The following is a 27,586-nucleotide window of genomic DNA, read 5'->3' as shown; positions in this document are numbered from 1 at the left end:
GGTGGTGCCTACCTTTCATGTGGAAAACTGCTATACAAAAACTGAGGTTGCTTTTTCCATTATCCCAGAGCTTTTCTAGCCTCATGAAGGCTTTGGTGGCTGCTCCAGGAATTAAACTCTGTTTGTTCTCCACAAAATGAGTTTCGGTCATCATTTTCTTCAAGCAAAAGGAAGGTGTTTGTATGTGGCTCCTGTCCAGCCTTTTAAATAACATTTTGTAGACTCTGGGAGATCTGCAGAAACCAGCCTTCTCATGCAGTGTAGCTTTTTGGATGCAGGAGTTTGTCTGCTTTACAGCAGCTGCACACAGTGTAGCGTTAACATCTGTAAGGCAGGACAAACACTGAGGCAGCAAGCTAGTACAAAACGTGGACAAGTTGAGAAGAAACTCTTCTTTCCATCTCCTTCCTTTTCCTCTTGCTTTGTGCTGCTGTTGGAACAAGAATGGGTCAACTGTGTGGACGATGCATGCAGCTGCTGCAGGGCTTCGTGGCCTTTGTTCAGAGGATGTCCTCCGAGTTGGTGCACTGTATCAAGGAATGCTTGACTCTGATAAGCAAATGCTGCTGCTTAAAACAAAACAGTTCTAAAGTCAGACAGCTGTACAAGCCCATCCTGCAACCTCATGAGAGGGTGACAGCACAGGAGTTTCTGCAGCACATTGAGGCAGGTAAGAGGGCTTGTTTTTTTTCTAAAGGGTTGTGAAAGAACAAGGAGATTTGTTTGTGGGTTGAAAACAGATTGCTGCCTGAACTGCTCTGGTGTGGCATGGACCAGCTTGGTGATGTAGGAAAGGCCAGAGCTACAGAGCTTTGTGTATGGGACACCATACATGGGACATTCTTTGTGTATGGGACACAGTTGCGTAACAGTTGGATCTACATAGAAATGTTCAGTCACTTTGTTGCTCTGCCATCACTGTTAATATATAATGCATGTAAATATGTTTCATAAAAGTGAGTCCTTCTAGTAATTGAAGTTATGTTTTTCAAGTCAGTCACTGAGATCACAAAGCTGGAAACAGGCTGTACCAATACTGGATGCTACATGAGTGCCGAGCTGTGAGCAGGCAAATGGCAGTGTGGTCCTGGCTGAGTTGTGCACATCCACGCTGGCCGGCTGCAGAACACCTGGACTTGCACTGAGGGTGTCTGGGCTGTACATGGAGAAGGTCAAAGTCACACTGGAACAAGCACTGTTGCGCTCCCAGGACTTCTCAGATTCCAAGCAACTGGTCTGCCTAGATGCTTTTGTGCAAACTTTTTAGACACAAGGCTTGAACACAGTCATGGGATTCTGCTTGAATCAAAGTAGATCCATAACTCTTTGTGTATCTCCTCTGCTTTACAGGCTGCCTCCCTAATTCAACTGTTTATCTACTCATGATGTCCTCTCTGTCCGGTCCTAGGATACGACAATATCACTAGGAAAACTTTTATTTTGCTCCTGCAGTCACAGAATATCCTCTTGGATGAGTGTGTTTTGTCTGTTGGCCAACCTAAAATCATTTCTTGTCTCAGGCTTGGGCAGGGGTTGTTGCTTGTTTGGTTTTGCGTTGTCTCACAGCTAATTGGCTATATTGCTTTAAGTTTAACAACCTTGGGCTAAAGCTACTACACAAAATTGCATAGCCTTCTACTTTCATTTGTGGGAAGGGTGTGGAACACAAACTACTATTTCCTTGCTTGCCTTTTTAGGGACATAAAACCGTCTTGTCAGGGGGGCCAGGAGACACATTTTTCAAACAGTCAACACTGTTTGAAATGATCTGTCATGGAACAACCTTTGGAATAATTGCTATGACGCTGGTTGTTGGGAACATACGTGAATTAGCTGCAGCTGGTATTAGCTGGTGTCATCATGCTATGAATGTGGCTAAATTCTGAAGTCTATATCTAGAACAGGACCAGACATTTCAGGTTGACGTACAGTGGTCCAGGGCTGAACTTTTTCTTCCGAAGGCTAGCATGCTCCTGACTGTATCAGAGACTGTCTTGGCAGTATCCCAATTCAGTTGGTGGATCAGGTGCAATGAAGTGGTGGTCTGGAAAAAATGGTGAGGCCCTTAGCACCCACTGGTGCTTCCTGAAAAGAATAAGTGTATATTTTCTTGAGAAATCCTTTCCTCTCTCAGCTGGGTCTTCAAAAGGCCGATCTGTCTTGGATCCTCAGGAACTGGGATACAGCAGCAGTGAGCCCAGAGCTTCTGTGACAGCAGTGCACAGATGGCGATGTGTGCTCTCAGGGAGGTCCCCATGTCTGTGAGCGGAGATACACAGCACTCAGAAAGAAGAACCAAAGTTAATTCTTTGAGTGGCCAGCTCCTTCCGCCAAGACATGTGGAGGCAGGGAAGCCTCACAAAGAGAACCAAGACACATGCCTCTTTAGCGCCTGCTTGTGTATTTTATTCCTAGATGGAAAAAGCCCATCCTCAGTTCTGGACAAATTATAACAAGCAGGGAGCCAACATTTGGACAGTTTGGGTGCAATGAGAGATTTCATGGTTGATCATCATACTCAGCTGTTAGCTAGGGCAGCAAATGCTTGATATTATAAGCAGGTGAAGATTTTGAGTGGCTTCTGCTTTATCAGTTCCAAACAAAAACACACAGATGTGTGGGAGATTCAGATAGTCAGTGTGAACGGAACAGGATTAAAACACGTGATTTTTGTTTTTTCTCTAAAACCTTGCACACACTGGCTAGTCCTTCCTTTGTGTGTATTGTTAATTATTAAAAAAAAAAAAAGATATTTATATGAAGCAGTTCTGTGAAGCCCACTTACCTAATCCTGAAGGTAGGAGTTTGCTACTTTTGACATGTCAGCACCTTTTATGGGTTGAGATGCTGTCTGTTGAGATGAGTTTTGCACTGGCATGAAACCTCACACCCCTCACATCCCTCTCATCTCTTTATCCAATGGGAGATAAAGTACCTAGATTGTGTTCATAGAGATATTTCAATCTTTAATGCACTGCTTCAATCTATTGTCTGAAAGTATAATTGTGCGCTCCACCAGTCAATTTATACTACATTACCTTTTCAACAGTTTATACTATTGAGCAGTTGTTCGATGGCCCATTTTTTGGTTGGTTTTTTTCGTGTCTGCTGCTCCATTCAACACATTAGAAGTACATTATGGAGTGACTTACAGAAGTCATGCATGACTGCTACTGCTTGATAGCTATTGCTGAACATCTGGTTTATTCATAGGGGAACTATCATATTCGAGAACAGGTAGACTCATGCTAGAAATTTGAGCCTGAGGCAAACCCATTTGCAATCTATGTTGCTATTCCCTGAAATCTTCCATTGCAATACCCAGGACAGGAAACACAGTGAACTTAAAATGTAGTAAATTAAAAATATATACTCTTTCTCTAGCTCATAACTAAGAACACCATGTTCAGTAGATATATTTTAACAAAGATCTTCTATGAATCAGGAAAAAATAAAGATTTTTTTGGAGAACCAGAACACCTGCATTTATATTGGATAGCATAAAAGTGTCTACAGGTTATAATTTATCTTGCTTCCAATCACTAGTTTTGTGAGCTTCACAAGAGCCATTGCCAAGGACAGGTTATTCCAGATTCATTTATTGCTTCTGCTCATGGAAACATGAACGAGGATAGATGGGATCTATGGAGTGTTGCAGTACAAAAATCCTTTTGTGTTTGGTTGACTGTAAATTTTAATTACTTTTTGTAAACTAACCCTTTTAAGGTATAGTTGAGTCTGTGCTGTCATTGTACATCTTCAGGTTTTGAAATGTCACCACTTGGAAAGGACCCTCTGGAAGCCTTGAGGACCTTAGCCTTTTCAGAAAACCCAGGTTTACAGCAGTCTGCTGCCCTCTATTACTTGCATATGAGTCAGCACAGTAAGTTATCTCAGCACATTAGAAAATTTTCATGTAATTATAAATAAAAGTATTTTTTTGAACTGTGAAACTCCCTTTGATTCATGAATCAAAGTTCTTTTTTTTTCTTTCATGCTGTGTTGTTTGTTAAGGAAAATGGAAATGCTGTCATTGCCTTGTAGGCAGAGTTATTCTGGGTTTTGCTGAGAGGAGGTATCTCTCATTAGATATATAATTGTAATATTTATGGAATTGTAATAATTCTGGAAAAACTCAGCAGAACCCAAAGTAGAGTCAATGTACACCGAGTTTCGTGAGAGCAATTTAGTCAAAACTATGGTGGAAGGAAACGGACATAGTGATCATTTAAGGTTTTATATTACATAATTTTTTGGAAGAGGACAAACCCCTAGAGGCCAGATTGTAGTGGAAGTTTATGAAGGAAATGTTCTTCTTTGTCCCAACTATTCCATGGGAGCACTTGGCTCCTGAAGTAATTTGTAAACAGTTAGAAGTCAGCCTAGATATGCCAAATAAGCTTCCAGCAAGAGTTTGAATCATACAAAAAGGTAGAAATACCAGCAACAAGCAGTCTGTGATTTATTTATTTATTTGTTTGTTTTAAATTTACTTCAAGGATAATATTCTGGCACTCGGCTTGGTAGCTTTATCCCATGTATTTTTTTGCTGGTTAAAAAGCATGGATAGCCACAACATGAGGACCTGCTATGAGGTGGAATGACTTGTTTGGTAGTGACACATATTGCTTCCCTTCCCATGATGTTTTTGAAGTACTTGATTATTCAAAACCTTTTCTGGAAACTTGCTCTGTTTTGCTGGTAGCAATGGAATTTAAATGAAGGGGAATATCACTCAGCCTATGTATGGTAGCACCTGAGGCTTAAGACCAACAAGATCAAAATATGACTGCGGTGAACGATGAGACTCCTGAATATTTCCTCTCATTCCTGCAGTGAACACCCCCCTGCCTGTGGAGCATCTGGAACCCTTCTATGCCTTATTACGGTCTGCTGACCTGGAGGTGCAGCAGATGTCTTCCTTGTCCCTTGTCAGCTTCTTGCTGGAAGGAAATAGTGAGTAATTTACAACGCATCTCTGTTCGGGTGAAAAAGTATCTCTGCAGCCAGACTCAGACAGGAGGAGGGCACATCTACACACCCAGGTCTACACAAATCCAAATTCCATTTTTTGTGTTCCTGATAGGAGAGGTGTGAGTCTTTTTCTGTCTGCAAGTCGCACAGATTCTGGTGGCACCAGGATGTGTCAGATCCCTCCAGCTAGATTGTATCATGTGTCAAGAGATCTTGGATCTGTGTGCAAAGGCTGATAAATTATTCCCAGACTGATGTGGGAACAGATACACTATTCTCATTCTTGTATTGAGAGCCCGCTACTTACTCACCCTTTCAAGCAACAGATACAGCTCTCAGAAATAAACACTGCGTATGAGAGAGTGCTCATTTTCTTGTTATTTATTAACTGGACCTTGGTCTTAAATTGCAGATTTAAAAAAAAATCAAAACGTTTAATAGAATTCACTTTCTTCTGTAGCTGACAGGGCAAATGTAATTGAGATAGGATCTGGGAGCTGCAGATGAAAAACTTCCCAGTAAGTTTATGTTGATAGAGAGGGCATGAGCACCCCACACCTCATCAATGGAGTCCTTGTTGCATCTACTACTGTGCTCCCTGGCACCTGGGCCACAACAGGTATTCCATCATGCTATCCCATTACAGCAGAAGACAGAGTCAGTCTTCAATGACTGAGCTTTTTTATCATGGCGCTATTTACAAGTAAAAAATAATATTTAAAGGGTAGACTTCAGAAGAAAAAGAGGGAGCAGCTGATTAAATTGTGAACCTATTGGAAAGCTGCAGTTGCACTTTCCAAAATGAACCTTATGTTTGAAAACAGAATTGCTGGCAGAAATATTTGGGACCTTCTGAACTAGAACCTTTGAACATCTCTTACACAAGTCTGAAGAGGAATCAAGCAAATAAAGCTCAGAACTGAGAGTGCTTTTCAGGCTGTTGCCACCTTAGGTCTGTTTTGCATAATCATAATATAGACCCCCAAAGCAGTCAAAGGACAACATATTCTTTTTACGAAGGCATTAACTGTTTACTTTCTGTTTGTCCATTTGTTCTTGAATTTATGAATAGTTGACAAAGAATTAGTTGTCCAAATGGGTTTACTTGAGCCAATTCTGGATCTCCTTGAGTCAGAGGATCCCACTGTCCAGTGTAATTCCTGTGCCTGCATCATGACTTTGGCTGTTTCAGGTGAGTGTGCTGTTCTTTCCCTTTATCCTCTGCAGTGAATTCATCCAACCCTTACATTGTATTTCAAGGTGAAACAACCTATTTGCAATTGGTTTGAGAGTCATAAGATGCAGCAGCAAATTTTGGTATTCCTACATCATAAATTCAACTTCTTAAGATTCCAGTTAAGATCTTTTTCTCAGTGTTTTTGATCTTCATTCTCTTATGATTAAAAACCTTCTTATTTCCAACTTAGATATATTCATGACCAGCTTATCTTAATTAGTGTCTACATTGGCTTGTGCTTCAGTAGTTCTCCCTCTCTGATTTCTCTGCTGATGACCCTCCTTCTCCTTCATTTTAGTAGAGTGAAAAAGCCAAGCTCGTTTAAGACTCCTCTTGTAAGCGAGGCTCTCCATTCATCTTCATAGCTCTTCTGGTTGTAAATTATATGTTCCAGAAATGGAACATAGTAATTGCATCTGCGTTTTTGTGATACCACAGACCTCAGACATTGTTACAGTCCCGAGATGTACATAAATGCTGCAGGAGTTCCATTTTGAATTAATCTCTTCTGAAAGAGAGGTCACCAGAAATGTGCAGTATTTCATCTGAGGTCTCATCTGTGTCTTTTATTGTGGCATCCAGGGAAGTATGTTTTGTGGTACATCTCATGATAATACCTGGGGTTTTTTTTTGTGATTGCATCATGGTGATGTTGTTATCCCACAGCTGACTTAATCACTCAGTCTTTCTCCTCTGCTGCTATTTCCAGCCGACAAGGATTAGTTAGGGGTCTGCAACAAATGTTTCCAAGTGCATGTCCCTGCGCTATAAGGTTTCATTCTGTTCCTGTTGCTTCAGTCTTTTAACTTCTCTGTTATTTTTAAAATATTCCAGTCTACCACCCCATTGACAGTGCTGCACTCACACCTTTGTATCAACTTTCTGGTTCAAAACCAACAACAGAGCAGTCCCTGTGGAATTCCACTTCCAGATGGTCATTCCCATTCAGTAAAACCTGCTGCCAGCTTGCTTTTAGTCATTTCCTTATCCCCCATGCACTGCTTGCATTTATCACTGTCTTCTCTTGCTTAACTATGCATATTTCATATCATGATATAGATATTTTCCTGGCATCCAGGCAGATAAGCTCAACCACAGTTAGGAAAAGAAAGGTTATCAGGTTAGTCTGGCTTATTCTACCTTTCGCAAATTGTGTGATTCTGCCATACGAATTGTATAAAGCCCTGTATAAAAGCCATGAATAATATGTATTTCCCTTTCTCTAGTGCTTATTCCACCAGCTTCCCTCTCCAGCATGGGAAGTTGCAATCAGATCTCCCAGAGGGCTGGGAGAAGCATGGTGAAAGTGTTACTTCCTCATTAAAGTATTTATGTTGCAAAGGAGGAGTGGACAAGCAGGATCCAACAACATGAAAGTGCTGATTTACGTTTTATCCCATCTTTTATTTATCTGCAGGTTTTGAAATACTTTGCCCTTTGAAACCCTTTTTAAGAATTGCATACTATTATGGTGAGGTTTAAAACTCTGTATATTACATTACTTTGTGTAGAATGCAAATTGCCTCATTTAAATGTCTAAATTAGGCATGGCATCACTAAAATTTTAGGTGCTTGGCTCTAGGAGGGCTTTCTTTGTGCATGGTCAGTGGAGTTATGTACCTGGAGATCTACAGAGGGGTATCTGTTTTAAGCTGTTTTAAGCAGCCCACAGAGAAAGCGACTTCTTTGGTCACCTAAGGTTGTTCCTTAGTCTGAAAGGCACTCTGGCCCTCCTAGATGTCTCTGTCTTTAATCTGCAGTATAGTGAACCCTGAGCCACTCCAGCTCCAGTCCACCTTCACTCTCTGTTGAGGGTGATCATGTAATGCCATTGCAGACTCCCCTAAGCGTCAGTGTACTTCTGAGCACAAGTAGTTCGAATTAAGCACTCAAGGAACTTCCAAACTACATAGGAAGGTATCTGCTGAACATAGAGGTAGGTAGTCCTGCAAGTGCGTAGGCTGGGATGCTGTCTGGGATTTAGATCAGTTTTGAGGCTCTCTGTCCCAGTTTAACTGGCATTTAGACCGACTGGACCCATTTATTTCTTTTTCAGACTATGTTTAGCTACCACAGCAAAGAAACTAAAGCAAGAGGCAATCCTCTAGAGTTTATTTTAATTTTAACTTGCAGGCTGTGATATCTTAAAGGGCCTACTTGGGAAAAGGAATCTGTTCAACCATGTCCTTGAAGTAAGCCATTCATGCTTCAGAGTGATTTAAAAAAAAACAATTATGGAAGCACAAGCAAATTAGGAAGATCCTTTGGATAGCTTTAAGGTGACTAAAATTCCAAATCCAAGAATGGTAATGTGTCTTAACTCTGCTGCAATAAACATCCAAGACTGTGTACAGAGTGAAGCTGTTTAGCAATGTGACTGCAAGGGATATGTAAGCTGGGTTGTCTGGTACTTACCCACTGCAATAGGGAGCCAAAACCAAAAACAGCAAAGAAACCCATTCAGATGAAAAGTAATTGAAGGTCAGTTTGTTCCAACACTAGCATTTGTCCACGCAGCAAGAGGACACATACATGTTTGCAGTTATCTGCAGCTTTTCAATCTGTGGGTAAAAGTAACCGGTTCTGGGACAAGAACTCTTCTCGGAGTACGTAGGAACAGAACTAAACATTCACAGCAAGGGTTTAAGGAGGCATGAACATCGGCATTAAGGTAAACAGGGAAGATGCACTGAGCGCAGTGCACATTCAAAGTTGTACTGACAGGAGAATTTTCAAGCACACAAATGTCAGAGAGCAGAAAGAAAGAATTTATAAATCCAGGTTTCAAGGTGAGTTATTCAAACCCAGCTTGAGTACATGTAATTGATTTCCCCACTTTAGAGTAGCATCTGAATATGTGGTTCCCTTCTAAAAGCACTAAAAGGGCGTCAGTGATTGCTATGTCATCAGTGGGGGGATTGCATTACTTAGATAAACAGATGGTCCAGCAGAGAAACATAGTCTAGCCTGCCACATCTCTTACAGAGGTGACAGTACAGTTACACATCTTGGTGTGATAGGTATCTCCATCCATTCTGATAAAGTTGACAAAACAGATAGTGTTCAGCCACATTATCTGACGAAAACTAGAATGAAAATGCAGCAAAGGATAAGGGAAAATGACATATATAAAAATAAATCCAGCAAACCCACAATAATGAGCAGTAACAAAGATTGCAGAGAACTTTGTCAGCTAGTGACTGACCCAAGGGAAAATAATCAAAAAAGTAATTTATTTTGGTCACAGAGGTTTCCATCGTGTGGGTACCTGTTGTGGTCTCTCCACCCTCCCACCATGAGAGCAGGTGCTCCAATCCTTCCCAGGCAGGATTGGGGTGCCTGGGTCTCCATGTGCCACCTCCCTCCGAAGCAGGCTGTGAGAGCTCATCCTGCCACTGTAGGCTTCCAGCGTTGACCACTACATCTGAGAACTCAGGTAGAAAAATTGTTTGAGCTGTTATGGATGTGAAGCCTTTCCAGATCAAGCCAGTTATGTTTCTTTAAGGAAGAAAAACCTTTGAAGCACCCAATGGCTCATATTCTGTCATATTTTGCCCAAGTTTTGTCTGAACGTTTGTAATCCCTTTGCCCAAATGTGAGGTTCTCTTCCACATTCAGAAGCATTCATGGAGTGTATTGTGTGAAAGAATGAAGGAAGCAGCAATATCTGAATTCTCAATCTTTTTACCTCTCTTCTTTACTCAACTAATTAGAGTTTACATCACAGCAGCCTGGTTTCCATCAGTTGGAGCTGCACAAAAGAATTTCTGCTTCTGCTGAGGGAAACAAAAGAACAATATGCAGGCAGATTAGATTGGAGAAAGGCTTGCCTACAAAATTGGCCAGAAAATTTCACCAGAATAACAGCTTCTCACGTGGAAAAGTTATTTTTAAATACATGACTCTTCCCAGAACAATTATTTTGCTCAAAAAGGAGAGTATTTTTTTTTTCAGAATAAAGGGTATTTCCTTGAATATAAAATATTCATATGAAGGCAGAAAGGGACTTGTCCTGGAATACTAAACTGTACTGGCTGAACTTGAATAGATATCCTGGGTTATCTATGTGAGTCAGTTCCGTGGTAAAGGTAGGCTCCAGGTATAGAAATAATGTCATTGTTCTGTTAACTCTCTGAGTTAGTTGGCACCTGAAGAGTTGATCTTATCCAAATACCTTCACATTTCTTGCTTCTTCTGCTTCATGTTTCTCTCCGCAAACTCCCAGAGACTGGCCATTGTTTAAACTGTCTAGAACTGTAAATGAAGAAATACTCAACAAAAACTCCTGTGGTTTTCAGTTGCAGTTTGGCTCATATAAACTATGAAAGATTTAGACTATAGATTTTGTGTAGATATAAATAAGACAGTAAAGGGGAGAGAACCGTAGCTATCTGAGTGTGGCAGCAGGTTATTTGTTGCAAATGTTTTGATGGCCTCATGGTAGAGGGGTAGGGAAGAGCATAATGGAAGGATTCTCTTCTATACGGCACAGCCGAGGCTACCTTCAATAAATTCAAAACAAAAGGAGTAGAACTAAAAGCAGATTATTTTTTTTCTAAATTGTATTATATTTTATAGCACAGTATAACTTTATCATATGTAGTATGTATATATATATACACACAGTATATAAATATGTTATATAGTATTTTATAGTATATAACTAATTTTATAGCATTATTTAAGTATTATAGTTATTTCCCCCCCCAGTTCTTCATCTATGAGTCTTAAGGGACTCTGCAGATCTTTTTTGAATTCTCCATGTACTCCAGGATGTTAAATACAACTGTACGACTTAATACACTGACATGTAAGGACAGAGAAGAAACATTTTTTCAAATTCCAGTGGTTAAGTCAAATTCTGTCTTTAGAAACCTCTGCATTGTTTGTAGCTATCAAAGGAGTGACACAGGCACATTTAAAGGAAGAAATTGGCCCTGAATATACCCTGCTAAATTAATTCAGTCTTAATCTACAGTTAATTATGTAGGATTTGGTTGGGACACTGTGAATAGCTTGATCAGATATACCAAGGGTACAAGGCAAGTGCGATACCTTGCTAACCTGTTTAAGAGGAGTTACGGTCCTTTTATTGTAATCATCCCAGACAAAAAACCAAAAGCATTGAACCAGCTGTGATCATGAATTAGTTTCTTTCCCATTGAGCTCTTGGAATTTTTAACAAGTTCCTTTGAGCATGCAGAAAAATTTTTATATATACTAAAGAATCAGAGAGGTGAACACCAAGGAAATCTAGTCCTGCTAGTTCTCCTGCTCCTGGCTTACAGTAAGATGGCAATGTCTTCTCTCTTTCTTTCTCTGGTTCTTTTCTCTAGAGTCCAACCGAGAGGCTATTGGCGCAGCTCAAGGAGTTACACCCCTACTGTCTCTTGCCAATTCCTATGATCCTAGAGTCCAACAAAATGCAGTTGGTGCTATTCTCAACCTCACACAATCAGGTACCTTCTGACTAATGATTTATCTAAGATTGCTGAAAGAATATTTCTCACTGATAAAAAAATAATTCAAAAGGGTTAGGGCAAGAATAAAAGCGTATCTGAGCAATAAATTATTTCCTTTGCATATGGCACTCATGTTGATACCATAGGCTGATGATTTAAGTTTGGCCTCTCTTTAGCTAATATAGGCTCTTTTTTGCCTGGTGCTGAAATAGGAAGGCTTGATTTTCAACCCCAAGGGGCTAATGTACAAGCACTTAAATCATCAGTCAAAGAAACAGAGAAAGAATAATCATTTGTTACAGAAATAACTTAATCTAAAAAGTTAGCAGCACATTTAGCACTTTGAAGCAATCTTAGAAGTTTATCCAACAAGGACAAGCTCTAGGAACGTTTGATTTGTATCCCTAGCTTGGTGTTGGAAGATGCAAAATACAACTATTATGGCCCAGACATTAAAGGCTCCTGGGATATCTGCCAACAGCTCTAGCAAAAGCAATATTGGGTGCTCTGCAATAATATGTGCAGTACTGAACATTAACTCTGCAACAAACCAGCATTAAATCTCATCTATCTAGATGACAGCATTATCCCACACAGCTAAATGATACAGTCATGAGCAATGTCTTTTAACTCTATATGGTGGAAGCGAATGGTTGGCAAGGACTTCTACAGTTGGCTATTACAATTCTGTCGCTTCTGTTACGATTCAGAATTTTTTAATTTTTTTTTTTAACACAGAAATCATGGTGAATATCGTACCTGAGGTTTTTCAGCTTCTCCAGTGATTCAGATCCTCAGAACAGTCTTTAGCATAAAACCAGCAAAGGCTTAATCGATCACAGAGCCTGATAGTCATTTTGCTAAAATGTCTGTGTACTGCTATATTGCACAAACTCTAAATTATACACTCTCCAGTCACACAGGTTGGCATATATTTGGACAACCTCACCACTTTCTAGAATCCAGTGATTGTGCAGATTCCTTTTGAATGGTGCCTCCAGATGAGAGGGAGGGAAGGGAAAAGACAAGCTAACAGCGCTTTTTCTTTTTTTTTTAAATGGCAGAGAAAATCCAACAGGTCCTATGCAAGGAAGGAGCCCTACCAGTTCTTGCTTTGCTGCTGGAATCTCCTGACTCAGAAGTGCAGGTATGGCTCAAACAGGTCAGATTTTTAAATAGTAACAGTGTGACTGTAAGGAGAGCACAAACCACAGCGCCTGTAAATAAAAAGGCAGAGAGGAGGGAAGGTTGCTCTAGAGAATACGGGAAACACCTGACAGCATCTTGGTGAAACTCAGTCAGATAATGTATATTCAAACCACTCAATTTGTTTAGCTCCACAGAAGAAAGTTTATGACACAGAAGGGCATCTGCCAGCAAACACCAACACATGCACACAGTTGTTATGTCGTTACCTTCCTGTGTCTTTCAGATCATCAGAAAAGTTGCAGATAAGCCTCTCCTCTTGTTTTTTTTTGCATCCTAACTTTGATCTTCCACTCTAAGCAATTTTGCTAAGTGTTCTGAGCAGGCGTAATTTGCAAAGATTGTTTTCTTCTTATTGTAAATGTCTGGGAAATCTCCCTTTTTTATGTCTACCACAGACACCTCTGTGATTCTGCATACTTAACAGAGAGCTGGTGTTGGTTCAAAAGTACGCTAATGAAAAACTATGAATCAGAGTTGTAAACCTTAAAATCCACTAGTTCATTCATTCGGTCCTCTGAGTAGTACAGGATTGTTTCCTCCATCAATTTTGTTATCTCTATTCAATCTCTTTTAAATGTCTGAAGTGATGGAGCCTCTGGAATTGCTTTCTCATCATCAGCTTTCTCTGAGATTCATCTTAAAATTTCCTTCTCTGCAGTTCAACCTGTTTCTTCTAATTATACCTCTTTAGTAATACATGCTTATATATATAATCCTCCCTAGCATTAATGTTTAAATCCTTTGAAAATGATCTCTTGGTATGCTAGGGCAATGACTACATCCAGCCTGAGTAAATCAATGTAAACATATAATACGGGAGATGCAGATGAGCTAACTTATGTGCCAGCAGCAGTGTCGTTGCAGCAGCACAGTGCATTCCTGAATACCCAGGGTCCTAATGGGTTTGTACCACATGCAGTGCCACAGCATGGCTGCTGTTGTAGTGACAGCAGATTATATCACTTCTCCTGGAAGAAGGCCACTCAGGCTGTTGTCACATCTACCCAATAAAACACCCTTAAGATGAAAAAGCACTTTATTTTCATCAGCTCTAAATTTGAGCATTTCTGCAATTTATTTTTATTCTCTTCAACATGTCACCACTGTGACCCTCTCCCTCTCTGCTTTTTTCTTGGTTCTCTGCAGTATTACAGCTGTGCTGCCCTAAGCAACGTGGCAGCCAATGCTCAGCACCATGAAGCCATGCTGAGACCTGGCAACAGATTCCTGCTGCGGACACTCATCTCTCTCCTATCCTCTTCTGTGGACAAGGTAAAGCTCTAGCTTTATCTTTGTGTAAAGGCTTAGCATCAGAGTAGAGCTATAAACTTGGGCATCCAGTTTCAGCCTTGCACAATTTTGCACATCAACTGTACGGGTGCCTATGTGGCATCTTTCCCATGAGAAAAGACACATATGTTAGAAGACACACATGTTTTACAAGGTCAGTGTATGGAGAAAAAGAAGTGAAATCATTAAAGTTGTTCCACAGCCCTGGACACTTTCTTCAGACTAGGATGGCCTGTATTCTTTAAACTTGAAACTATGGGTGTGAAGTGCTCTGTCCAGGCTCTCAACTATCTTTGATCATTGTGGCTGCGACAGAAGGTATCTGGAGCATCTATTATGCTACTATTTTTTTTCTTTTTGGTATCCATAACTTTGACTATATGACTTCAAAGAATAACATCTTCAAAATTTTGCTTTGTTGTGAGCCACACCAAAGAAACTTCAATAAGCTACAGTTCAGGATTTAAAGGGGGAACCTTAAATTCTCTGTAAGAGGGAGGTGAAAAAAAGGCAAATCAAATTAGACAAATTCACTCCCTTTATTTTCCTATACTTTATCTGACATTCCTAAAATAAACCAACATCTGAACCCCATTGGTTCTTCCTCATCAACAGCAGGATCACTGATATTAGAGGAGGTTGAAAAAAATTCATCAAAACTTTGAAAAGAAATCATGTCCCAGACTTTGTTATCTGAAGATAATGTAATAGCTTGCTAGTGTTGTCACATTTATTTTGCGTACGATAGGCAAGAACATGCATTACTGAAACCTCTCTTTTTTTCCCTCTCTCTTTTTCTTTTATTTTTTTTTCCTTCTTTGGCACAAGCAGGTTTCAAGCCAGGCATGTGTTTGCCTAAGAAATTTGGCTACCAGTGGTAAGCAATATATTGGAGATAAACAAACCATACTATTTCTTTTTCTTTCTCTCTCTGCCTTTCAGAGTGAGCACAGTGGGCTGGGAACCTTTCACATTAAAAGCAAAGAGATACACTATTTTGTACATTTTAATTGAATGTTGAGGGAAGAGGGAGGTGCAGATTTACTAACTAAACCAGCCTCACAGCTCCTAGGAAGTGAGGGGAAGTATGTGGACAAAGTGAGAGAGACAGCAAAGTTCTTATGCACAGAACCTTTGCAATTGTATTAAGTTTTTCTCCCTTACGTGTTTCCTAAGCAGTAAACCTGATTAAGACAGAATGTCTCCTGAAATTTCTGCTGAGTGGGGGACCTGCCTTCTCCCAAGGCATGAATCTGTCTGTCATTAAATATAATTTTCTGCCAAGCATTTGTCATCTTCTTAAAAAATCATGTCCCATTAAATGCCCAAGATCCGTTTCTACAGCATACTTGGGAGATGAAAGCAGAGGACTGGCATGCTCAACACTAGAGCCCTAGGGTCCAAGGTAGATTTGTTCATCTACAAAACGTAGAGGTGCTTCATTTTCAAGCAATCACAGTTATAGTGGAGCTGGAAGTAAAGGAACTGCTGTGCTGCTCCCTGACATGGTTGAAAACCCCTGGTTTGCTTGGACTTTTAGGACTGCCGCTCCATCTGCTGGCTGCTCTGGCATTACCTTTAGTGTCCAAAAGCACTCGCTGAGGTTGCAGGGACAAGTGCATAAGCATTGAGTGATGAATAAGGATTCAGCCAGGATGGCTGATCTCTCCCTTGGCTAACCATAACTCTACGGAACAGGTAGTGCTTGGGGAGGTCTTTCTGTCTGTGCAGCAGAAGCTGCCACCTTCTTACCGCACCTTAGCCAACAGAGCACTCAGAAAATTCCCCTCCTTTCTACTCGCTGAGGTTCAGACACAAACCGAAGGGTGCCCAAAGCTACATTCAGCTCTGAAGCCTGTATTAATCCTTTGGCAAGCTGAGCCAGAACAAACTGGGCTTTATTTTTATAACCAAACATTGTTGATCCCATAGAGGTGGGGAGGTCCCCTCTAATTTCATCACTGAGGCAGTCAAATGCTTATGAGTCAGGGCCTGAACATCTCTCCTTGCGGTGCTCTGAAGCTCCCTGACCTCAGTCATTTTCCCAAACCAGCAGACATCCAGGCCGAGATGGTTGCTGAGGATGTCCTGCCCAAGCTGCGCTCTCTCCTGGCATCCCGCAATGAGGATGTGCATCGTGCCTCCATCGCCCTGCTCTGGATACTGTCCCAGCACACACACAACCAGGTAGGGGAGATCATTTCCCAAGGTCAGAGGGGAAAGAGTAGTTCTGGTCCCTGCCCTGGGGTAATGCTCTGTTATGGCAAAACTGCAAACGAAAGGCATTTTGTGAAGGACCGATAGACTCCGTGAGGCTTCACGACCCTTCTCCTTCCCATACAAATTGACAAGGTTTTGTCTACTGCATCTGCACTGTCCCTAACTACCCGAAGAGCCTGTCTGTTGTGGTGAGTGGGATCCAAAGGTTCCCATAGTTAATCAGATTACCTGTAATGGGACCAAGGGGAGTGCACTGGGGGAGATGGGTGTCCGATTCCTTGGATGCACGGATACTACCCTGCACTCCCTGCAACTGCCTATGGTCCCCTCCGGTCCCCGGACTGTAGGTCTCCAGGTGGGTGTAACAAGGGGCAGGAAAAATGCTTAGCACCACGAGACTGCAACCATGGAGGCAGCTGAGGAAGTTATTCCTTGGCTATAGAGCTTCCTCACACATTGAAAAGCAAAGTAATTTAGAGTGTGCACTTAAAATGCATCAGTGCAAAACAAAGTGCAAAAATAGTTTACTTCCTTATATGGACAGTTATTCTAAAATACATTTACATAAGTGTAATACCAATTGAATTAGGATAAAGGCAGAGAGGGAGATTAATAAAATTTGAAATACTGTCTATCTTTACCTAATTCACTAGAACTTTCCTGTCTCCTCATGTCCTTAGTTACATTAGTAATTAAAGGCATCCTTAGGAACATGGACATGAAAGGTTTTTGATAGGTGTCTTAAGCTAACAACAATCTTTTAAGAAAGTCAGTTTGGGCAGTTAAAGCAAAAAAAAAAAAGTGGGAACCTTTCCTGCCACATTGCTTTAAGCAGTAGTAACAGACAATCTGAGGAACCACAGCTGGGCTTAGGTGCTTCTCATGGCTGAAATACACTCCGTCTGATTTGAAATGTCCTCCGGGTACTGCAGGCCTGGTGCCTCACACCTCGGTTGCACGTACACAGCACAGTACGAACCAAATTGCGCCTCCTTTAACTCCGAGACACGATGGGAAAAATGGGTAAGCTCAGCGCCTGGGAAGCAGCAAGTAGAGCACAGAGCTTTTCAAAGGCACCGTGGCTTCACAGGCTTTGTGCTGGCTGCACTGGCACCGAATGTCCTCATTGCCTGTCAAACTGCCTCATGCAGTCAAAACACAATTTGCTCTCAAGGAGCTTACAACTGAAATACATTAAGTTAGTTGGAGGGTATTTACACAGTGAAAACGTTACTCAGTGTGAGGCATTAGGCTGGAACGCTGTGGTGTTTGCTTTTCTTGCCCCCAAACACCATTTAGCCTTTTTGTTCTCCCAGAAAGGAGTATCTGCAGCTCCATTCCTCCCTGATCCTGAAATGTGTCTTTACCAGTGCCTTCAAACCCCCAGCTACAAAGGGCACGGCACGGTGTCAGTGGGAACAGAAAAAAGCACCAGGGGCTCACACTTGTTACACCAGCAGTGAAACAGCCCGTCCTTCATGGGGGACACGGGTCAGCGGCAGGAGGCTGGAGAGGAAAGCATCGCCCTGGAGGGTTTATTCTGCAGTGAGAAGTATCTACATCTCTGCATCTCAAAATTTGTTTTAGTGAGCAAACACGGCTGTCCCTGACTACTGAATGTTGCTGCTTTGTGCGAGCGAGCCCTGGGCACTCTGAGAAGCAGCTGACCTCTCCTTACTCATATCCTGCCTCCCCACCTCCGTGCCTTTTCTGGTCTGTTTTTCAAATCTTTTCAAGGTTTCTTTCTCTAACCCAGGCTGAATTCTCAGTGAGTGAAAGAGGGACTTCTCCATGGGAACAGCTGTTGGAAAACAAACCACCGAACAAAGCTAACCTTTACAACCAAGTCAAGTGATGCTTGAATTATTACAAATACTACCCAGGATACAATAGGGCAGAATTCATCTGCCCTTTCGTTACCATGAAGCAAACCCCTGGGAATGCTTCACAGGAGCTCCTCTCTCTGCTTAAACCCCTGTTTTGTGATCCCCTGGCCAGGCTGTTGACAGTGATTCCCAGCAAGTGCTGGAAAACTTCCCTCTTGCAGGGGGAATTTTATTCAGTTCTCCCAAGGACAGCTCAACCCTGAAACACTAAAGAAAGAGCCAGGCTTTGTGAGAAAACAGCCTTTTAAATCACATTCCTTTGAGCAAGGACCTGGAAGTCAGGGTAGCGGGATCCGTTTACTCCAGATGATGCCACTGACTTTCCACTCCAGGTACAAAATAACTTTGCCTTCCCATCTTGCTACCTGATAAACAGGATAATATTTATCTTGTCAAGAAATCCCTGAAGAAGGGGTACAAGGGCAGCATTACAATTGTAAGCACAGTTGCTGCTGGAATGCTTTTCCTTGCCTTTTTTTTTTTTTTTAACTCTTAGGAGAAGATAGATCAATATCCATCTGAACCACGCAATCCATTTTTACTCAGAGTTTTCTCGTGATTCCCTCGTGCTGTGCAGGATTGAGCCAGAAAACAAAGTCTGGATCCCAGCCATATGCCAGCCAAAAAAGAAGTTCAGGAAAATTTAAAGTACTGTCACTTGGTAACGTAGGTCCTAAATAAACAGAAGAGCTTGGCAGGGAAGTTATTATATATTAGAAAGTTCATTGATAGTCTGTAGACAATTTCTTCCTCCCAGGCTGTAGCAAATCAAATAAGGGTACCATAGCTGATGGAATTAAATAGAAAAGAGGAGACTTGGTCCAAAAGCACAGAAAACAGTCACCAATGGTAATTTAATCGGATTATCTAAAATTATATTTTATCTGCCTTTGAAGAGAAATAAAAATAAAACTAGAGAAAATTTATAGCCATTATCTGCATATAGGATTCTTTAAATGCCCTGAGCTTAGGCATAGCACTGCCCTTTGTATCTGTTTTCTTGTTTCATTTTAGGATTGCTGGTTGTGTCAGTGCTTAAAACGAATGTAAGTGAAGATGTCAGTTGATATTAAAAGAAAATAAGATACACTTTAGCAATTTAACCTAAGTAAAAGAAAGACGCAAGTTAAACTAATCTTTAAAGACATCTGTCTTTCAACGCTGCTTCAGTGATCGTGACATTTCACACGTTTCAGAACTATGTGATTTTTCTCAGCTGTATATAGGACCAATGATTTGTTTTATATCGAATACTCTTGCTAATGTGTCTCAATTTCTAAGTAGCGCAAATAATATAGTTCATTACTAGCAAACATAAGAATGCGTAAAGAACTCAAATTCCTAAGGAAAAGAGACTGAAAGAAGAAACGCTCCCAAGAGGAAATCTTTTGCTTTTAACTGTAGATCTAACCCAAAGCCTGCTGAGATCAGGTTTCTCTTATAAACATCACTGTCCTCTTAATCCATACTGTTATTGAGGAAACTACCTGGGCAGTAATCCAAACTCAGGAGATCCGATTCAATTAGTATTAGTGGCAATTGGAGGAAGACTGCACTAAGGGAGAGAGGGACTCGGTAAAGTCCCTCTAAAATATCCATCAGGCAGCAGAGAAACACGTATAAACTCAGAATATGCTGTTCGGAACATGTTACTAAAGTGATGCTGATCACAAACTGATCTAAACATAGAGTCCATTACTGTAGGTGAGATAAATTGCTGAGGTACTGAAGGACACGCTGCTGCTGCAACTTCACCACGTACTTTTGCCTTTCACACCTATCCTGACCACTTCGCCTTCCAGTCAGGATCACACGTCCTTCCCCTGGCTACCAGCAACCTCTGGGAAGTGTTTGATGCCAACAAAAATAAACTACCAGACCTTAAAACTCCAGCTTTCCGCAGCAAGTGCTCTGTAGATCAGTGCCAGTAAGCAGACCATATTTTAAGAGAAAAAGCACTGGACCCAGCTGCTACACTGTTGGTTTAAATGAGCGGAATAATGCTCTTTCGGCGCTAAGATCTATCTAAAGCTTGCTGCAAATTTGCACTTTGTTGTCTGTACTGGATGTAATTGAGATACTGGTTTCTCTTCTCAGGACACGCTGGCATGTGCTGAGCTAATACAGAGCCTGGGAATGCTACTGTCAGTGCATAAAGCAGACCCTGTGATTGTTGGTCATGCTGCTTGTATCATCAAAAACTTGAGCCTTTCCAAAAACAGACAGGTAGGTAGCCAATTTTTTTCACTGAATTATACCCTGGGAGGTTGCAGTTATGTTTATGTGAAGTCAGCATTACCCACAGAAAGAATTTTTTAATGAAACATATGCCAAGGATACTCCACACAAAATTGCGTGTATGAGTAAAAGGACCTGATGTGCCATAATGAACGTTTGGGGTTTTTTTTTCATATTTTTTCCAATACAATACAAAAACGCTAACAAAAATAAGAAATGTCTAATATCTTCCTACGAGTGATGTGGTTACCTAGTTTGAATGACTGCATCATAGGTATAAAACGTACTTCTAGCAGACATTTCATACTAATTAAAGGAACCATCCAGGAAAATCTGGGGTTTGTTATAAACGTAGCCAAAAGGAAAACTATTTACAATAACTTTTTTTTCACTTGTACTAACTCAGATAAAAATTACATGAATTTTTGATAGTTGTGAAATCAATTTTTGCAGGGAAATAGATTCCCTCAAACCCGAGACCCACAGTAGGAGTAAAAATGGGCCATACTTTCAAAGTTTGCTTTAAAAAAATAACCATATTTGTCACTTAAATTCTGTGGCTTTATTCCGTTATCAGCAGGGAGCTGGTTCACCTTCATAAAGCTTTATAATGTGCCTTGCAATGTGTTTAGCTCTCACTGCACAATGAATCCACAGACAGGAGTGGGAGTGCCAGGTTTCCAGAGTCAATTCTAAGGAACAATCCCTAAAGCACGGAAGAGTCCTTAGCACAAGAGGAAAAAAAAAGTCTTGGTTTTGTGCCAGGAGGACACAGAGTGTGGGAGCTTGAAAGGCAGCAGTCTTGAATCCAGCTTCAACCTCTAAGCAGCAAGTTAAAAAACTGCAATATAAAATAAGCACACAAAAAAAGATAGAGCCTTCTGTTGATAGACACCTTGAGCTCCCTTATGGAAGTGTGAGCAGCTTCCATTATTAGGACCTCCCAGAGAGCTGATGACTTTGTGATTCATCTTCAATAGTAACCAGTCACCTCCAGGTGACTCATCCAGGACTCATTCCTTGGTCTCAGCTGCTTTTAATCCAGGTCAGCACAGGCTAAGTCTCCTACCTGTTTTCAACTCAGTCTCTAAAATACGCATCTCAGTACAGAGACAAGCTGCTCAACACCACTTTTGGCATAGCAGATTCAACCTAAAAGATAAGGGGTACCCAGAAATGTTTAATTCATAACATTTCTCTCCAGAAACAGAACTCACCTTTGCTAGTGAGACGTCATCTCATATTTCTGCAGATCAGAGCATTTCAACACCAGAAAATTTTCAAAGCCCTGGAGACAAATACAAGAACTTGATAAACTTCCACATTTCCCATTGCTTTGCCCTGGAGCACTCAGCTTATTCACCTCTGCAGCAGGACTCGAGCAAATGTCAGCTTAATGTTAACGTAGAGCCTGGTACAGCAGCAATAGGTCAGGAAATTCTTTGAGCTCAGAGTGATCTGTGATCATGAGAACATCGCACAGTCAGAGCAAGCCCTGGGAAATGTCTAAAATCAGGCGATCTCTGAACAGTCCAAGGTGTTTGTCACCCGGTTGTGATAGATCTGGGAGGAGGCACTTCCGTTATTGATGTCTGAGCCCTCAGTATCACTAAGAGTTATTCAGTACTTCTGAAGTCCTCGGACGCCACTAAAACATAATGGAAGTGCTAAACATGAATCTCTTTCTCGCTGCAGAGAATCATTGAGAGCCCATGTGTTGAAGGTCTCCTTCAGACCATGCTTTCTACTGACATTCAAGAAGACTCCCTTCACTATGTGACATCTTGTCTTGCTGAGCTGGCAAAGGAAGGTAAGGAAGCAACCCCGCCATAAATGGCTTAATCTGAGAAGTGTACGTATCCGTTATTAATCCGAATGGGCGGTGAAGCACAGGCAGGCATACAGAACACGCAACCCAGGTCTTTCCCTTTAAATTCACTGGGAGTTTTGTCATAAGCTTCAAGAAGAACAAGATCTGACTCACTGGCAGGAGACATGGGCTCCGTTGTTTGCACTTTTTTTTTGTTGAACTGCTTAAAATTTTTTACTGAAAATTCTTTGTGATGAACTTTATTGCTGTACGTGGCCTGCCTACTTTTATTTGTAATGTCACCCAGTTTCTCCAACTGAATTAATTCCACGACAGCAGAAACTAATATAAGAGGAGGAAAAGGCTAAAATACAAAGTGGCTTTTTCTCCTTAAGTTTATTGCATGTAGATTTTACAAGAGATCCCAAATTAGCACCCGTGGAAGGTACAGTACTCCTCATGGCACAGAGGATCAATGTAAATCTTCCCAGCCTGTCCCAGCTCTGGATATTGCCTGTCAAACATTGCACCTCCTGCATCTCTCGTAACCACCTGGCAATGCAACTGGCAACATGTCGCATTTAATTTTGCAAGAGGTGCCCAGCAGCTGCTGGACAGACTGAGCCCACTAGGCAAGAGTGGACGTCATACGTAAAACGATTCATTCTTTCAGAACACAAACCCAACAAAATAAAAATCCATCAGCCTTTCTGTTGTGAATCAAATCCACGGCCCTATCTTACTGAGAGCATAACCTCAGGACGTGACTCTTTTTTACAATCTAAATGTACTTATTGCACAAATTTGGCACTTATTTTCCTTCTCCAGCTGTGTAAAGGATTTCCTATTTAGGCAGTATGTTTTCTGTCAGACCTCTCACCTTTGTTTCTTTGACACTGGAATTTTATGTTTTCTGTCAGACCTCTCACCTTTGTTTCTTTGACACTGGAATTTCTGTTTACTCTCTTTATCTTTCTGTCTTCCAGAAGGAGCCACGTTACGCATGGTCCAACGGATGGATGAGCCCTTGACAAAGTGCTTGGTGAGACTGGCTGGCCAACTGGAACATACTGAGGCATCCTTTCAAGCTGCCTCCATCATCCAGCACATGACAGGTCACGGTAACTGTCACACAGCATTACCTGTGCTTTCAAAGATATTTATGTCTGTCTGGAGTGAAATGAGCCCTTTCCCAAAGGAGCTAACTGTCAGGCACCAACCAACCTTTAACGTTCCTATAGCATCCTCTAGCTGGTCTCTACAAATCTATTATTTAACATAAAAGTGCCTACAGTCGCCCTTTAAATACACATAAAACGGTGCTTGAGTGCATGAGAAAGCCAAGGGATGAAGATGCATCATAGATGAAAGATCTGGTTCAGGTGTTTGTTGCCTTCTTCAAGCACTGCCATTCTACAGGGCTAGTCTGTAGCCAAGTCTGAGGTCCTTAAAAACAACTTAAGTAGGTAAATGGGATAGTGTAAAACACTCCTTACCAAGAGAAAGGTGAGAACATGTTTGAGATAAGAGGCATCATTGCAGCTTTCTGTTTGGCCCGCCTTCTCAGTGTATACAACGTGATGGCGTTCCCCACAGATAGGAGCAGAGGTTGGGAGAGACAATTGCAAGAGGATGGTTGTGTTCCAAAATTTTAGATTAACTCTGCTCCCTGACCAGCAAGAGGAAAGCCTCTTACTGAACCAAACACTGCTGTTGTAATTCTGGACTAGATTAGCAGGAGCAGTGAAATAAAGTGGCTTTTAAGAATGTAACCTCTATGTTTTTAAGTTTTAGAGAGAATGAAAAGATCATTATTTTTACCTGCAGGAAACAAACAGCTGTATGCCTAATACACTTGTCCCATGCAGCTGAGAGCCTTTAAGACTCGTGTCCTGGTTTGACAAGAAAACGGTGTTCAGGTGATCCTTGCCACGATCTCTGTAAAAGCACATTTAGATTTTAATCCTTGGATGTGAGAGAAACTGAAGTCTATTGTGAATCTCTAATGAGGGAAAATGCAAAGCTCTTTCAATCTGACCATTGAGGAGTTACAGCAGAGCAGACTCTCAGGTAGTGAATAGAGTCCACGAGCATAATGGCTTCATGGATGGGTTAGCATGACAGGCTGATCAGTCTGTAAATCATCACGCACCTCGCACAAGGACCAGCTTCCCAGCGCAGCAGCCCACTCTGTATTTTATTTACCTGAAACAACAGTGATACCGTTAGAGGCCGTAGTACATGGAAGTCCTCTGCCATTCTTTGCAGTAACATTGGTTGTAGCTGAAGTTAAATGAGTCATTAACAATCTTAAATGTTGTTACAAAAATCAGTTTTCAAAAGCTCCTGTTGACCTCCAGTGGTTCTTCCATTTTTGCAGAAAAAATTATGCTTTTGTTGAAGCGCCACGTCAGAGAGATTCAGGCCTACCTCAAGAACTTTCTTGCTCACCGAGAGATCCGCTTTCAGCAGCTGGGCATCTCTACGTTCTGCAGACTGCAAGAAGGTACGTTCTGCCTGCTGGGCCGAGCCGCCAGGGCGCTGCCAGACCCTGCCTGCTCCTGTCACCAGCAAACAGGCACTGCCTTATGCCAGAAGTGACAGTGCCGGGCAACCTCCTGTGGGGACTAGCTCTGCTCACTTCAGCAAACAGAGCAATCTCAAGGGTAGCTGTTACCTTCCCTGTTTTTAAGTAACTAACAGTATCCTATGATGAAGGCAGGGATGGTTTTTTTTGTTTGTGTGTTTGCTTTAAAACTAAAGGCTTTCTGATCAGCGGGGAAACAGGACTTCAGCTACAGATGTTTTTATCCAGTACGAGAATGTTTGGCACCAGAGGCAACCTAAAAACTTGAAATATTAATTTAGTTTCTTTTGATAAAGCAAGCAAACAAGCAAATTGCACGATTAGCTGGTATTAAAGCTGGGAAGTCTCACATCTTTTTCATACTCTAAATTCTGTTTGTTGATTTTTTTTTTTTACATTTTTCGGTAGTTTTTTCGGTTTTGGGTAGAAGTTGAGTACAGATGAGAGTTACAATATGGTAATAAATATATACAGTGTATATCTTTGCATATGTAGAACCAGAGCCAAGACCCTCTTATGTCTTGATATGCACCTGCTGCATAAGGCTGAATTTGGCAACTGAGCTTTAGACACCTGGATCAGGAGAAATCAGCAGCCAACGATCTTGAATGGTCGTAGAAATGAAAACTGAATTTGTATCTGCTTTGTGTGGTAGAAGAATATTGTTCTGCCTTCTCTATACTTTACACTGTAATTAGAACCATCAACTGTATCTAACCTGAAATATAAGCTTTCTAAGCATCTGCATTAAAATACAGGGAAGACCAGCAGGTTGCCTAACACTTGTTTTTCCTGTTCAGATCCAGAATTCTCATTAGCATTCAGAAAAAGCCAAATGGCCAAACTCCTTGAGCAAGTCCGTCAACAAACAGAAGAAACTCAAGAGCTCCTCAGGGCAGCTATTTGCCACGAAGACAGTTAATATTTAAGCCAGGTGGCTTATGAAGACTTAACAGATCCAAGAGCCTGGACTTTCAGAGAAGACAACTGTAGTTACAAGTTTTCCTGCTACTCGCAGTTTCATCATAGAAAAGAGATGTTCCGATGACAAGAATCGGAGCAGGTCAAAAGACAGTCCCCTTGAACACTTTGGCTGGCTGCTTAAGTGTGCTTGAGGACTACAGCTACATTCCTTCCAACAGTTTGGAAAACACCTGATATGCTTGGGTAGCTTCCCATGGTTTGTTTTTTGTTTCCTCACCTCCCCTCTCCAAAAGAACAGCGCTGTATTCCTGAAGTTTTATTCACGTAACAGGCCAATTCTACTGAAGAGCCATCTCTCAAGTACACAGGTTACTCCGCGTTCATCCTTGTTTCTGTTCCACGTCCCTTACTTCAGAGCAGGCTCCAGGGATGTGACTTCAGAAAATAATTGAATTAACATGTAGTATAAAGGTAGCAAACCACTAACAGGTTACTACAGGAAGTAACTGCTGAGGGACAACTCAGAAGTTGCAAGAAATTTGTAAGAAACAAGAATAGGACAAGCCTTAAAGCTGATCCTTGCCTACACTGTAGGCACTGCTCGCCAGCAGAAGAGCAAAGGCACATTGAGGCAGGTAAATGGTGCACAGAGCACATTCAGAAAGTAGCAGCTACCGTGAAAGATTTGGGCGAGATGTGTTTGAATGCTGAAATCTGTATTCTGCAAGTGGTAAATTATTTCCAAAAGTACTTGCAACAGGGAAAAAGTGAACATATTTGGCAAAATTAGGAACTGACCTTATATTTTGATATTGATATTTCATTTTAAATGCACAAAAAAGTAGTAATATGTTTAAATTCAACTAATTTTCTTACGTGTACATAGGATACTGAACAACCTCCCCTTCCCTCTCCTCCAGAGGGAAAGAGTCTGTCTCGCAGACCTTTTAGCCAATCTAAACCATATTTTTCCAGGAAAAAAAAAGTAGCACAGAGCCTTAAAGCAGCACTAGTTTTTTAATGTAGGTTTTAATTCATAAGAGAGTAGTAATCTAATAATCATCATCATCTATTTGTAATCCAGTTCCACCTTTCATCAATACATTTGTTTTTAAATACCAGTATCCTCCTAGAACTCCATATTGAACTGGCTGGAATACTGAAATTTTGGAACCACTCTTAGGGCAAACATCTGCTCCCAGATTGCACAGTTTCTTATGAAAACAGTTCAGAAGAGTTTCCTGTCTTTTGAGGTACTTCTGACCATGGTATAACTCTTACACGCATGTAGAGCTTTAGAGCTGCTATTGGCTACAAACATGGAATAAAAATGAGATTAAAAAAAAATAAAAAAAAATAAAAAAATCGTTCTGTCAACTAAGAGCTCAACATTATATTTTACTGTGGCCCAAATCTCTAAGCTTAGTTTTGGTGCTTGGGGGAGGTATTTTTGTTAATGATTCGTTTTAATAACTGCAAATTCTCTCCAGTAGTACTGTTTGAAAAAACCCCACACTCAAAAGCCTCTCTGCAGCACAGTAAAAAGACCTGTTAAAAAACAGGTCAGACAGAGACTTCAGGTAAAGCAGTGTGGCATTTTCAATATTCATGTGTGACAGGAATTTTCTTTTGAAATCTCATGTGAAAGACCCACGTGCTCAGCTGTGGGCAGTGGAGCTTATTAAAACAGAGGCCTACAGAGAGCTGAACGACACAGCTAGGAACAAAATCAGAAAATCTCAAACTTCG

The 27,586-nt window shown here is 41.2% G+C and overlaps 1 protein-coding gene across 1 annotated transcript; it reads left to right on the top strand.

Annotated features, from left to right (window-relative positions):
* Window positions 1-352: 352 nt before the first annotated feature.
* On the top strand, window positions 353-27,175 carry LOC141740971 (uncharacterized). The gene is made up of 14 exons (XM_074580630.1): window positions 353-670; window positions 3,764-3,883; window positions 4,837-4,956; window positions 6,047-6,166; window positions 11,548-11,670; window positions 12,738-12,820; window positions 14,029-14,154; window positions 15,004-15,049; window positions 16,226-16,359; window positions 20,376-20,504; window positions 22,212-22,326; window positions 23,313-23,447; window positions 24,707-24,832; window positions 25,714-27,175. The coding sequence occupies exons 1-14, from the start codon at window positions 445-447 to the stop codon at window positions 25,833-25,835; spliced, it is 1,725 nt and encodes a 574-aa protein (XP_074436731.1). The 5' UTR covers window positions 353-444; the 3' UTR covers window positions 25,836-27,175.
* The last annotated feature ends 411 nt before the right edge of the window (window positions 27,176-27,586 follow it).

Source organism: Larus michahellis, chromosome 3, assembly GCF_964199755.1.
Source record: "Larus michahellis chromosome 3, bLarMic1.1, whole genome shotgun sequence".
NCBI lineage: Eukaryota > Metazoa > Chordata > Aves > Charadriiformes > Laridae > Larus > Larus michahellis.
The sequence above is the reverse complement of the archived record's forward strand: the minus strand, read 5'-3'. Positions and strand labels throughout refer to the sequence as shown.

Bases quoted from the DNA above. Each gene is read 5' to 3' on its own strand.
- LOC141740971 (XM_074580630.1), top strand. From the start codon at position 445: ATGGGTCAACTGTGTGGACGATGCATGCAGCTGCTGCAGGGCTTCGTG. The intron at 3,884-4,836 runs GTAAGTTATCTC...TCATTCCTGCAG, and splicing joins CTTGCATATGAGTCAGCACA to TGAACACCCCCCTGCCTGTG. The intron at 11,671-12,737 runs GTACCTTCTGAC...TTTAAATGGCAG, and splicing joins TCTCAACCTCACACAATCAG to AGAAAATCCAACAGGTCCTA.